This window comes from Acanthochromis polyacanthus, chromosome 3 (assembly GCF_021347895.1).
Source record: "Acanthochromis polyacanthus isolate Apoly-LR-REF ecotype Palm Island chromosome 3, KAUST_Apoly_ChrSc, whole genome shotgun sequence".
Lineage (NCBI taxonomy): Eukaryota > Metazoa > Chordata > Actinopteri > Pomacentridae > Acanthochromis > Acanthochromis polyacanthus.
The window spans coordinates 38,402,472-38,416,300 of NC_067115.1; the positions used below are offsets into that span (position 1 = coordinate 38,402,472).

The following is a 13,829-nucleotide window of genomic DNA, read 5'->3' on the forward strand; positions in this document are numbered from 1 at the left end:
AGAAACTATTTGAGCTACAGGCCTACAATTTTGCATAGAAAGTACTTTTGTGACTATCTAATGGTATACAAATTTAGGACTAATTTGAAAATGGTGTGGCAACCACCATCTGGTGAAACCACACGGAGTGACCCTGATGTGATTTTCGCTGTAGTGAAATTTGAGTCAATGGTGACTTATGTAGGATTAAATTATTTATTTATTTATTTATTTACTAACCTTTTTTTAACCAAGGTAAGCAGCAACCAATACAAAACACAGTTACAAAATTACGCAGTTAAAACACTAAAAAAGAATACACTTACAAGCAAATTATGAAAAACGGATGCATGTTGTGGAGTTAAACTGGAAGTTTGGATTTTTAATCGCTCAATAAGATTAACTCGTTTAGTTTACGGTCTTTCTCCAACATCTTCCATGTAGTGCAGAGTAAACGAAAGCATGGCCATATGGAACAGAAAGCAACAAATGATCAGTAGAATGGCAAGACTAAAGATCAGCACTTTTCTGTTCAGTTAAGGAACAAATGTAGATATTCAAGTATTGAATGTAATATCCAAATATTGCCTTATATGTGAAATACATATTGTTAAAAAAAAGACCCGATAAGTTCCAAACAAAGTTTCTACAGTTGAATTCATTCTTTCCATCCTGTTGATGTCTGAAGCCACAAAGATCCAAGAGTTTTCATTATTTGTCATACACAGAATGTTCAGTGAAATGCAAAGTGGATGTTATCAAGGCTGTGCAATAACAACAAGAAAAGCACTCAGAGAGCACAGTACTCCACCTAGGCTGCTGAGTCGTTGTATGACTTCCATCGGATAAGTCTTGATAAGTCCGCAGCTGTGGATTTGTACAAGGATCACAACCATGTGCTCGTCAGCAGGCAGCTGACGTAGTGCTCATTTGTCATAGGGATGGCATGGCTCAGTGGGTAGAGTGGCCGTCTTGTAACCGGAAGGTTGCCAGTTCATGTCGAGGTGTCCCTGAGCAAGACACTATGAACGAACCGCTCCTGATGGGTGGTGGCAGCTTCCACCATCAGTGTGTGAATGTGTATGAATGGGTGAATGTGATGTATTGTGTAAAGTGCTTTGGGTATCGTTTCAGGTACAGTAAAGCGCTATATAACTAAAGACCATTTACCATAGTTACAGTAATGCTGTGCCTTCTTGCAATGATATGAAATGTTTAAGAAAATGAAAATTTTATCCAAATTTGTTGAGTAATGTTGCTAACAGACGAGATCATCACATAACTCCGCCACATTGCTTGGTGAAGTAATAAGGCATTATAAAGGACAAAACTTTACAAAAAGAAACAATGAGGTAGAGATCATAAACAAAAGTGCAGTGTGCGTTGTGCAATCCAGATTTTGATTAATTATAATTTATAAACATTTGTTGCTTCGTTCTATTCAGCTGTTGTTAATCATTATTCTATTTTGTTTCTCTTTTATTTTTCTTTTATCAAATTTTTTAATTTTTAATATATAAGAAAAAAGTTTGAATACAAAAACAGAGCTATCACCTTTTTAGCATTCAGAAAGCTGAGTCCACCTGGTATTGTAATGTTTTATTGACGTTTTATTTTATTGACTTTTTACTGTCTTTTTTTAAATATATTTGTAAAATTGAGCTTCATTAAACTTATTTTTTCTGTCTTTTTATCAGCTTATCAGTCAACTGTGAAGTCCTATGAACTGCACAAATAAAGCTGATTAATCCATTCAAATTTATTGGCGATAAGAAAAATAAGTCTGACATTTTTCAGTATTAAATTTCACTTCAAATGTGCCAGGCGATTATTGCATTACTGTTAAATTATTTGCGGTGTGCCTTATAGTAACTAATGGTCAACCAAATACAAAGTTTGGATATTTTGAGCTCTGGCGTGGATGCAAACATTGTGACAAATAAAGAAATCATATAAAACATGTGGAGAAACACAACAAATGCTTCCACACAGGGTTGGTGCAATGAAACAATTAAGCAATTAACAGCCTGTCATGCTTTGTGGTGTGTATTAAAATACCGAGCAGATCCTGCTGATTCTGATTTTGTTCAGGACAGGAAAAAAAAAACATATATATATATCAAAGTGACTTTGATGAAGGATTTATTCATTTGTTTTTGTTCAGATGGCATGAGCTTCAGTAATGCAGACTAGCCAGCTAATTTCAGCAGAAATGAAATTGTTCTAAGTGATCACCTTTATTGTTAACATTTTTATCCAGATAAGAGTGGTTTCTTTCAGGATGACAAGCCCTTTTACAAGTGCGCAAAGGGCCACTGAATGGTTTGATCACAAAGCAGTCTAACACCTTTGGACTGACATGTTAGAAAGCACACCCCAGAATCAAAACACCAATTGAGTGAATATCTTTAGGAAAGATGGTGTTTATACCTGCAGTAGAGACTCATTTAAAGCATTAGGTGACTGTTTGTTTCCTTTAATTTGTCACCTGTCTGTACATGTCATAATAGGAAGGTGTGTCGATTTTTGGAAAATTCATAAGTCAAAATAAAGTTAGTCTTCATTAAAACTGTGGATTTACCACCACTGTGCATGAATGCTATGAGCTGAAACCATGTATCATCAGCATTTGGACACACAGGACTTGCGAGCACCGTATATTATATGTATAGGATAACAAAAAAACCTAAAACAATTCACCTTTCCAGACTGATTTTGTGGGCTTAAGTACAAAATTTTGCAAAGACTGGATGAAATTTGTAGGAGTGGTAAGCAAAAAAAGTGAAGACAATTTCTGTGTAGGAGGGTATGGTTGTGGCCTATTTGGGCAAATAAGTGTGGCGGTAAAAAATTGCTTGTGGTTTCATGGTTTTGGCGCTAGTTCCTTGTCTGCTCATGATATTCAGAAACATGCAAAGGACTGAAAATACAACAGTGTGAGCAGAGATCTTAAGCTTTCAAAATGTCTCATAATCATGCCACTCTGAAATGTTTTAATGACATTTTATAATGCTAAATGCTGTGCAGGTGAACTCAGAAACTACCACTAATTACTCATCAGCTGTGCATCAGTGTGTCAACCTCACACTAATGCATGGAGTCACCTCAAATGGTACAATTTGAATAATTTTGTCATGCTGCTTTGGGTCCTAAGATTGCTTATTTGTTCAATCACATCCTCTGTTATTTTACTTGGCTGTTTTGTGATGTTTATTTGCCCTTCAACAAAATAACACTGTGAAACAGAGCTAACAAAGACATTTGTCAGGCAAGAGTAACAAATAGAGGAAGGAAAAATAAATAAAATACATGCTGTGGGGAACAGAATCAAACTTGCCTTAAAGGTCGCATTTTTAGATCTCTGGAGTTGGAAAGTGCAGGTATAATTTCTGAAAAATTCCTTATTAGTTTATGTATGTCAAACTGTCATCTGTTATGATGTCCCATCCCTGTGTATTGCAGCACAAGCTGGGGCCTATTTCACGAAGCAGGTTTAGTGAAAACTCTGAGTTTGTTAACCCTGATATGAGGAAAACTCAGAGTTTTCCGTTTCACGAAGCGAGGTAACTCTAACCAGGGAATGTGGGGTAACTCGAGCCTGTTTCACAAAGAGGGGTAACTTAAACTCTCGGTCATTTACCGCAGTAACAGACTCTATGACTCTAACCTGCTCGCCAGCAGGTTTATCTCGCAAAACCTCGAGTTTCTCTCTGTCTCCGCCCTCTTTCAGCCACACACGCTGTTTCATTTCCTCATTCATTCAGTCAGTAAGCGGGCGAGTTTTGGCATAGAACAGCTTTTATTAACGATCCAGTGGGTAAAGTAGCCGCATTACTGCACAGATAATTAAATATTCGTCGGTAGATTGTTATCAGAGCGCGCATAAATGTTCTCGCATTTCCGGACGATTATCTCTTTGAGCGGTACCATTTCGTTTCAAGTCTATAATCTACACAAACAACCTAATCCGTCCTTACATTTACATTACCAACCGTAGTCATGCTCTCACATCCAGCAGATATTGTGTGTTGCGCTGCGGTTCTTTGCAAATGAAAGTTTTTATATATTGTCGGAGATGCAGAGCACTTCAGTAAGACAATGGAGGACAGTCAGAAAAGTGTTCCTGGCCCTGAAACGGCTTTTACTCATCTTTGTGGGTTTTCCTGGACATATACCTGTCAGAGCATCAAGGAGGAGTTCCACAGGATTGCAGGTGAATGATATAGAGATCTGTTACATTCATTTTAAATCATATTCTGTTAATGACATTGTGCTGCAACCTCAGACTGGGATTAGTCATTTTAATTTCTTGTAGGATTTCCCAGTGTGATTGGCTGCATAGATGCACACACATCCCCATCACAGCTCCCTCACATCATGAACAGGAAGTCCATTCACAGCATAAATGTGCAGGTAGGCTACAGGTAGACTGACTACTGTTTCTAAATGTTAAAGACTGCATCATAGTTCAACATCTGTCATTCTCTGCACTGTCCAGATCATATGTGATGCTGCATACATTTCTAATGTGGAGGTCAAGTGGTCTGGGTCTGTTCATGACTCCAGGATTTATGAAGAGTCTAACCTGAGCAACAGACTGCAGCGTGGTCAGCAGCCTAAAGATTTTCACAATAGAATTCTCTTGTCTCCCTCCTTTAATATACTCTGATGTATCCACTATACATTACAGGAGAGTTTGATTTTATTTGTTAAAAACTATAAAATATCCAATAAATTTCATTCCACTTCACGATTGTGTCCCAATTGTTGTTGATTCTGGACAAAAAATTAAAAATTTATATCTTTATGTTTGAAGCCTGAAATGTGGCGAAAGGTTGAAAAGTTCAAGGGGGCCGAATACTTTCGCAAGGCACTGTACATTACAGGAGAGTTTGATGGCCTTCTGCTGGGTGACAGGGGTTACCATGACAGCCCAGGCTGATGACCTCATACCCTGACCCTGAACCAGTCCCCCAACAGAACTTCAACCGGACTCACTGCAGGACCAGAGCCTGGGTGGAGATGACCATAGGCCTGCTGAAAGCCCATTTCCAGAGCCTACGTCACCTCAGGGTGACCCCTGAGAGGGCCTGTGATATTACTGTGGCATGTGTTGTTCTTCATAGTATTACCACTATTAGAGGAGAGCAACACCCTGCCCTACAAACTGAAGACCCAGATGATGAGCCCATCCACCTGCAGCTATCCAGGACAGCAGAGCAGTCAGACACCATATGCAATAATCACTTTAGAGTTTAAGTCACCATCATCACCACCACAGCAAATAAAGACATGATACACATTTCATTTGGTCTTCTTTATTTCCTACAAATAAAAGAGATAGTTCAGTTAATGTTCCAATAGTTAACATAATTCATCTGTGACCATCACCCACCTCTAACTTGTGCTCCAGTCTTTCAATTTCCAGATCTGCCCTCCTAATCTGTTTTTTGGATTTTTCTCAGCAAATGCAGTTTGTAAATCCATTTTACTGATAACTGGGAATACATAGAGGACATTCAATTATACAGTTGCACATGAATTCCACAGAATGAACCTCTGGTGTTTCCTGAACATCCATCTCACTGCAGTGGAAGTTGAGGAACCATCCTGCTGCTGTCCAGCCATGTTCTGTTAAAAATGATGAGAATGTGCAATACTTCAGTGTAGGCTAAATGTCACGCTCTATATTCCACCCAAATGTGAATGGGAAGAGAACAATCAGTAACATACCTCTGTATGCCTTTCTGGATCCCCCTCTGTAAAGGCAGCAGACACAGTTTCATCCTCTTCATCCTCGATCAGTGACATGTTTCAGTACACTTAAACTACCATTTGGATAAATCTTTGGAGTGTTGCCTACTTACAATTACAAGGTATATATATATATATATATATATATATATATATATATATATATATATATATATGCATCCATGACATTTTATACCACCGTTTTACAGGCATCTGCTTTCTTTCTGTTGGCTGAGCAGAAGTCTGTGTTAGTTTAAATAGGCTCAATTATTTAGCAGGACATGATATGGATGCAGACATTTAGGCTATGTGTGGATAAAACAACTGCACAGTCAAACAGCCACTTAATATTTAGGCTACTTTACAATGTAAAACATGATCAACTTGAAGTACCTCCATGAAATAATGCCGAGGTCTGACCTGTTTGAACAATGTTTTTATATTTCATCTTAAGCTGCTGCCCCGTCAGGATTTCACCTAAATGAAATAACTTACTAGGCTGCCATTCAGACAGTTATTCCCTGTAATATTATTACGATTACAAAGGACTACATTTAAACTTACGCATTGATCCGGGCAGCAGTGTTCTCTACGCCGTCTCTCTCTCTTTTGCAGCTGCAGCAGTGTTGCACTTCTTTCTAAAAACGTGTTCAAACTCGCCGTATGAGCGCGTTAAAAACTTCCAGTTCAAAAACGCAGCCTTTCGCTTCCCCATTTCCATGGTGACTCGTCGAATCGGGGTTCCATTGATGCTGTCTTTTCAGACTTGCGGTGCACGCGCGTAACTCCGGGTCAAACTACTCCGAGTTGATTAACCCAACTCAAATCAGCCGTTGTGAAACCGAGTTTTCTATCTCAGAGTAGATCAACTCAGAGTTGTGGAAGAAACTCAGAGTTTGTAAAACCTGCTTCGTGAAATAGGCCCCAGGTGCATTTATACGGAGACTTGATTACACACAGGTGGATTCTATTTATCATCATCAGTCATTTAGGACAACATTGGATCATTCAGAGATCCTCACTGAACTTCTGGAGTGAGTTTGCTGCACTGAAAGTAAAGGGACCAAATAATATTGCACACCCCACTTTTCAGTTTTTTATTTGTTAAAAACTATAAAATATCCAATAAATTTCATTCCACTTCACGATTGTGTCCCAATTGTTGTTGATTCTTGACAAAAAATTAAAAATTTATATCTTTATGTTTGAAGCCTGAAATGTGGCGAAAGGTTGAAAAGTTCAAGAGGGCCGAATACTTTCGCAAGGCACTGTACATTACAGGAGAGTTTGATGGCCTTCTGCTGGGTGACAGGGGTTACCATGACAGCCCAGGCTGATGACCTCATACCCTGACCCTGAACCAGACCCCCAACAGAACTTCAACCGGACTCACTGCAGGACCAGAGCCTGGGTGGAGATGACCATAGGCCTGCTGAAAGCCCATTTCCAGAGCCTACGTCACCTCAGGGTGACCCCTGAGAGGGCCTGTGATATTACTGTGGCATGTATTGTTCTTCATAGTATTACCACTATTAGAGGAGAGCAACACCCTGCCCTACAAACTGAAGACCAAGATGATGACCTCATCCACCTGCAGCTATCCAGGACAGCAGAGCAGTCAGAGACACCGTATGCAAGAATCACTTTAGAGTTTAAGTCACCATCATCACCACCACAGCAAATAAAGACATGATACACATTTCATTTGGTCTTCTTTATTTCCTACAAATAAAAGAGATAGTTCAGTTAATGTTTCAATAGTTAACATAATTCATCTGTGACCATCACCCACCTCTAACTTGTGCTCCAGTATTTCAATTTCCAGATCTGTCCTCCTAATCTGTTTTTGGATTTTTCTCAGCAAATGCAGTTTGTAAATCTGTTTTACTGATAACTGGGTATACACAGAGTACATTAAATTATACAGTTGCACATGAATTTCACAGAATGAACCTCTGGTGTTTACTGAACATTCATCTCACTGTATCAGTCTGTGCAGTGGAAGTTAAGGAACCATCCTGCTGCTGTCCAGCCATGCTCTGTTAAAAAGGATGAGAATGTGCAATACTTCAGTGTAGGCTAAATGCCACGCTCTATATTCCACTCAAAATGTGAATGGGAAGAGAACTATCAGTAACATACCTCTGTATGCCTTTCTGGATCCCCCTCTGTAAAGGCAGCAGACACAGTTTCATCCTCTTCATCCTAGATCAGTGACATGTTTCAGTACACTTAAACTACCATTTGGATAAATCTTTGGAGTGTTGCCTACTTACAGTTACAAGGTCTGTGGTGTGAAGGGGCCAAAAGATAAAAAAGACACAAAAGAGAACTAAATAATCATATATATATATATGAATGCATCTTTTATACCACCCGTTTTACAGGCATCTGCTTTTTTCTGTTGGCTGAGCAGAAGTCTGTGTTAGTTTAAATAGGCTTAATTATTTAACAGAACATGATATGGATGCAGACATTTAGGCTATGTGTGGATAAAACAACTGCACAGTCAAACAGCCACTTAATATTTAGGCTACTTCACAATGTAAAACATGATCAACTTGAAGTACCTCCATGAAATAATGCCGAAGTCTTACCTGTTTGAACAATGTTTTTATATTTCATCTTAAGCTGCTGCTACGTGCACTTCCCCCCCGCCGGATTTCACCTAAATGAAATAATTTAATATTCTACCAGTCAGACAGTTTTTCCCTGTAATATTATTACGATTACAAAGGACTACATTTAAACTTACGCATTGACCTGGGCAGCAATGTTCTCCACGTCGTCTCCCTCTCTTTTGCAGCTGCAGCAGTGTTGCACTTCTTTCTTAAAACGTGTTCAAACTCACCATATAAGCGCGTTAAAAATGTTCAGTTCAAAAGCGCAGCCTTTCGCTTCCCCGTTGCCATGGTGACTCGTCGAATCGGGGCTCCATTGATGCTGTCTTTTCAGAGTTGCGGTGCACGCACTTAACTCCGAGTGAAACTACTCCGAGTTGATTAAACCAACTCAAATCAGCCGTTGTGAAACCTAAAACTCAGAGTTTCCTGTCTCAGAGTAGATCAACTCAGAGTTGAGGATTAAACTCAGAGTTTGTTAAAGCTGCTTCATGAAATAGGCCCCTGGTCTTGAGAAAGCAAACAAGGCAGAATAAAGTAGTTTGTGTCACCCTCGTGTGTTGCTGAAGAGGAACTGCATGGTGTTTGTCAAATTTGTTTTGCAGTTTATTGACAGCCTGCTTTTACAGAACTCTGCTATACCGCATCACATCATCAGTAGAGCCTTTATTCTGCTGTCTTTAGCGAGATGAAAAGATAACCGCATATAAAACTCTTTTAAGCAAAGTAAGGAATGGTTAAGGGCTGGAGAAAGAAGGCATTAGTTAAGAGGTAGCATTGTGACGGAGAATAGCTGAAACTCTTCGGTTTCTCCACTTCAGTGTGTCCTTTATCCTTCTTTTCTTAACCCTTTGATGCAAAACATGGGTCAAAAGTGACCCATATCCAATGGAAATTGCGAACTGAGGTAATTCACAGAAATATCCCCTTTGAGTAAAGCTTGAATAAAATGTCAGGCAGGTGACACAAAAAATTCTGTCAAATATGATTCCGTTAGAAAACTCAGACAACTTAGTCAAACATTTGTACTTTCTTTATTGTCAGAATCGTTATTGTACATGGACATCCCAATGGATTTTGCACTTTTTTTTTTTTTTTTTACAATATGTACCACATATAACAGCACCTACATGTTATTTACACACATTACACAAGATTGTATCACAAAGCAGTGTGTGAAACGAGCAAAAACAAGTGTTCTGCTGTACCAACACACTCAATAGTCCATGAGCTGGCTAAACAAAATAAAACATCACAGCCATCGGCCTCCATCGGTTCACAGGTAACTGCCCCTTGGAATTTTCTAGGTTTAAAGCTGAGATCACGAGTGTAAAATTGTTGTAAATCTTAAAAATCAAGAGGCAAAAAGATGCAATGCAACAGTCTCATATTAATAGGTCAAATGTAAACACAGAGTTTAAAAAGCAAAAGCTCTGAAACACTGTTACTGCCTGTAATGCAAGAAAGCAATAAGCAGTCAGTCAAGTGTGTATGGATGGTGATGTGGAAGTTGTGCGCATTTGTATGTTTGTAAACTTAATAGGTAACAGTGTGGCTATAAAATTGCAAATGAGAATGCAGGACAAGGGTACTCGCTCAGAGAAAGCTTTGCTTAGAACCCATCACAATTTTTCATCCCATCGCCTCACTCATCTGAGTGAATTGGACTGACCTGCTTTGTGATAAAACCCTGGTTTGGGCAGCAAAGTGCAACTAAAGAAAATAAAAACGGGCTGAATTTATTTAAAAGAAGAAATAATTCAGTCAAGAGGCTGCCAGATTTTCCAGAACCCTGCATCCACAGGCACACACACATTCACACAAGCACACTCACTGTTGCACAACGACCAGACATAGTGTAGCAGCTTTCTCAAAGGCGAAGACAAGTATAACACAGTAAGTGGCAATTCTGCTGTCAGATACGCAAACACACAGAGCAGCAGCAGAATGGGACACACGCCAACAAGTGCTTTTGAGTCGAGCCACACAGCAGGGAGGTGGGTCGGCCTCCCAGGGAGCCCGGTGTTTAGTCCAGTCTGGTTTGGCCAGCACTCTACAGAGAAAGAAGTACGTTTGAAGAGAGAGAGAAAGAGAAGTGCAAACAGTAGGCAACAATCTGGTTGATCTGATTATCAAACATGAAGCACAAAGAAGCCTGTTCAAACAAGGTTTAAATGCAACATTCTGAAATTTACGGATTTCAAGTGCAAGGTGTGCTTGCTTCAGTATCAGATTTGCTGAGGGCAAACAAACAAACAGAAAAATAAATTTGCTGGAAAAAAAACAGAGCTCTGCCGTGTTGAAGATGTGTGACAACAACAAATGTCCTGCTGACAAAGTGTGGGCGGTGGGAAAATAAAGGAGAGGCTAAATATGTAGGCTGATAATAGTTACGCTTTTCTTTATTCGTAGCATTGCAACTAAGGAGGAAGATTTCAATGGTTGGCCAAGGCATCAGTCTCCATCAGCTGTCCAGTCGGCCACCAAGGAGAGGACAGAGGAGGGATCAGTTGTGTAGGAAAAGTTCAGAGCATTCTGTTACGTTTATGAGTGGGTGAGTCTGTGATGACATCACTACAGGGGGCGGGGCCTCGTTTACGGTTGGCAGTGGAATCTAAATGGAGTGCCATCTCCTCAGCTATGAAGGTGTTGAGGTCCACGTCATGAAGACCGTTCCTACGACGACTGAGGGATTGGGCAGGGTGAGTTGGGGATCCAGGAGGACCAGAGCGCACAGAAATACTGGCCATGGCACCACTGAGACCTGGGCAGAAGCAAAAACAACATGAAGTTACATCAGACTGTATGAATTCAAGCATTACATCATTATAGTGCAACACTGTCCTCTTAAACAAGGCATTTTGGCTAACCGTGCAGCGCGATGGCCTCTCTGAAAGGCTGCAGGTCAGTCTCCACAGAGCTGACCGTCTCTGGAGGTGATGGTCGGCTTGTAGACACTCTCGGCGGGGCGCGAGCTGTCCGTGGAGGTGGAACTTTGCCACACAGGAAGCTGATGAGGTCTTCTCGCCTGATAGTTCTTCTGCGCTTCTTCACCCATGCAATCACCTCCTTATTTCTGCGCTGGTGGCCTAAGTGGATGCCGAGGTCATAGCTCCGCTGGCGGGCCTCCATACTCTCTGATGGCACATAAGGATTGCTGATTTAAATAAATGTGGACACCGCAAACAGAGCTCCAGTGATCCAGTACTTCGGGATATAACATGACATACAAAGATCATAAAGCATGTGTTGCTTGCCTTTATATAGGTTGGTGACAGCCGTGGCCGCATTCTGGAAGGGCACCCAGAGAGAGAGGCCTTGCTGCTGACATACTCGATCTGTAAGTTACATTTAAGAACTTAGTAATGCTGTGGTCATAACTTATTAATGCCATTGTTGCTGTACGAATCCCAAACTGCCTTTGAAAAGCTCTGATTTTCATTTTTTTTCTTCTGGGGAAATATGAACATAAACAGCCAGATACAGGTTACTGAAAACCAAATGCACTTGTGTACAAAACAGAAAACTAAATTGGGAGAATGGATGCTTTTCATCATCAGTGTCTCTTTATATCAATTGCTTTCAGAACATTAACTTTTTCGTGCGATTACATGAGAAGTGAGAATTTAATTGTGCTGATTTAACCATTAGTTTGTAAAAAAGTAAGTACAATGTGTATGAAATCTACAGCTGCAGAAACAGAAATGTAAAGAACCAACCTACCAGCTAAAGTCTGGGTCTGCCACAAAAATACACAAGTATATGAACTTTGGGCCTTTCAGCACTACTATTGCAATGATTATTTCACAAGTTCAGCAGTTGTACAGAAAGTTTTCTCCTAAGTATTTTATTGTGTGCACATACAGTGATGGAAACTTGGAAGCATCCAACCAAACAGGATTCATACACAAAATGAAGGACCATGACTGCACTTGACTAGCAGTTCCTAGACAATGTTGTCACATACTGTAGCCTTTGGGTAAAATAAGTCCTGTGTACAAATGGTTAGTTGGCAGTCAATAAAATTTTACTGAAAGTGAAAATTTACCAGCCAAAATTTAGTCAACCAGGATGTCTCCACATTAGAAAATGTTCTGTTTCAATATGTACAAATGGCGGAAGTTGCCAGAGACCCTAGTTATTATTCCCCATCAACTCATTTTAGTGTAAAGTCCAAAACTGTGCAGGCTATAACGAGATTTCAACAAGAAAACAGTTAATCCTTTCGCCATTTTGTTCTGCTATGAACAATAATGCAGTCATCAGCAAAAGTCAACTAAGCTGTATCTTGTGTTAAAATATCTGCGTGCCGCTAATTTAAAAACACCCACCACCACACTGCTGCGAAAACTATTGCAGTGTTTGAGCGTCAACAAATGTGTTCTCAATCTGAAATCTCCTCCCTGTGTATCGCCATTTTGACTAGCTAGACAGTCGTTAACGGGTAGACAAAAACATTTTTAGTGTTAGCCATGTTGTGCCCAAACAGGAACAAATGTGTTGAAAACTGTGAAAGCACACACCGGTGTGTTTTCGGACACAGTTCGTCCGGACTTTAGAATAAATCAGTGGAGACCCGAAGACCTCTTGACAGCTCAGGCCACGGAGAGCCGGATTGTACGACACTGACACAGTGACCGGCTCATAGCGGCTGCGAGCGTTAGCATGGGGGTGTTGTTGGTTTAGCTGGCAACGAAACAGGGTCCCGATGCCGAGAAGAAAACCATAGAATCATCAACACTTACTCAGTTTGAAAAAATACACATTCTTGTATTAACCACCCCAACCATAGAAAGAAGTGTCGCTATTTGTTTTGTAAATAATTAGCAGCGACCAGCTAACGCCGTTAGCCCTAACAGTGTCCTTTGTGTCTCTCCGCCCAGAGATAATGTTAGCTGGCAACATTAGCTTCCATTAGCTCAGACAGTTAGCTTCACTTGAACTTCACTACCTTCAGTCCATACCTTTGTAGAGCTGTGCCACCGCAGTGGCTGAGTTCTGAAAGAGGTGCCACAGCTTTTGCTGACTTTGTTCGGTCTCCTCTTCGTTCGGATCATTTTGCTCTGCTTCCGCCAAGCACTGCCGTTCCCATTTGGAGAACCAGTGTTCGGGGCCGTGCTCCTGGATCTCAGCTTCTCCCTCCTCTTTCCTCTCCTCCATAGCTAACGTTAAGTGTTAGCTAGTAGCTTATGAGCTAGCCTTTGCGTTAAATGTGGAATTGTCAGTTTTCAGTCCACTAAACTGTCTGTCTTTAGTATGATATTATAGAAATAGTTATATAACCCTAACAGCCAACAGAAAAGAAAAATATTACTGCTGTTAGAGCCGCATTGTGAACATTCTTTCCTCCGCCCGCAGGTCTATGCTTAAAACACAGCAAGGAACGAGATGACAACACCTTAGAATTTCTGGCACTGGTCCCTCCCCCTTTCTCGCTTTGCTGGAAAGTGATTGGCGGAAGCGATAATTCAAGGC

General features: G+C 40.4%; 1 protein-coding gene and 1 long non-coding RNA gene across 10 annotated transcripts; both read right to left on the bottom strand.

Moving 5' to 3' along the window:
• Positions 1–5,087: 5,087 nt before the first annotated feature.
• Positions 5,088–8,855, bottom strand: LOC127533181 (uncharacterized). 9 transcript variants are annotated; one of them, XR_007940947.1, is made up of 5 exons: positions 8,489–8,855; positions 8,331–8,401; positions 5,713–5,775; positions 5,566–5,610; positions 5,374–5,477 (listed from the first exon to the last, which is right to left on the bottom strand). It is a non-coding gene; the product is annotated as an uncharacterized LOC127533181 (long non-coding RNA). The 9 variants fall into 9 exon arrangements; XR_007940949.1 differs by lacking the exons at positions 5,374–5,477; positions 5,566–5,610; positions 5,713–5,775; positions 8,331–8,401; positions 8,489–8,855 and adding exons at positions 5,088–5,175; positions 7,325–7,627; positions 7,716–7,772; positions 7,876–8,322; XR_007940954.1 differs by lacking the exons at positions 5,374–5,477; positions 5,566–5,610; positions 5,713–5,775; positions 8,331–8,401; positions 8,489–8,855 and adding exons at positions 5,282–5,304; positions 7,526–7,627; positions 7,716–7,772; positions 7,876–8,317.
• A 514-nt stretch (positions 8,856–9,369) lies between these two features.
• Positions 9,370–13,761, bottom strand: hapstr1b (HUWE1 associated protein modifying stress responses b). The gene is made up of 4 exons (XM_022215693.2): positions 13,319–13,761; positions 11,612–11,692; positions 11,225–11,491; positions 9,370–11,118 (listed from the first exon to the last, which is right to left on the bottom strand). The coding sequence occupies exons 1-4, from the start codon at positions 13,512–13,514 to the stop codon at positions 10,880–10,882; spliced, it is 783 nt and encodes a 260-aa protein (XP_022071385.1). The 5' UTR covers positions 13,515–13,761; the 3' UTR covers positions 9,370–10,879.
• Positions 13,762–13,829: the final 68 nt, after the last annotated feature.

Excerpts from the sequence above, each read along its gene's own strand:
- hapstr1b (XM_022215693.2), bottom strand. The coding sequence starts at position 13,514 with ATGGAGGAGAGGAAAGAGGAGGGAGAAGCTGAGATCCAGGAGCACGGC. Across the intron at positions 11,693-13,318 it reads GGTGGCACAGCTCTACAAAG|ATCGAGTATGTCAGCAGCAA; the intron begins GTATGGACTGAA and ends TGTAACTTACAG. Across the intron at positions 11,119-11,224 it reads AGAGGCCATCGCGCTGCACG|GTCTCAGTGGTGCCATGGCC; the intron begins GTTAGCCAAAAT and ends GCTTCTGCCCAG.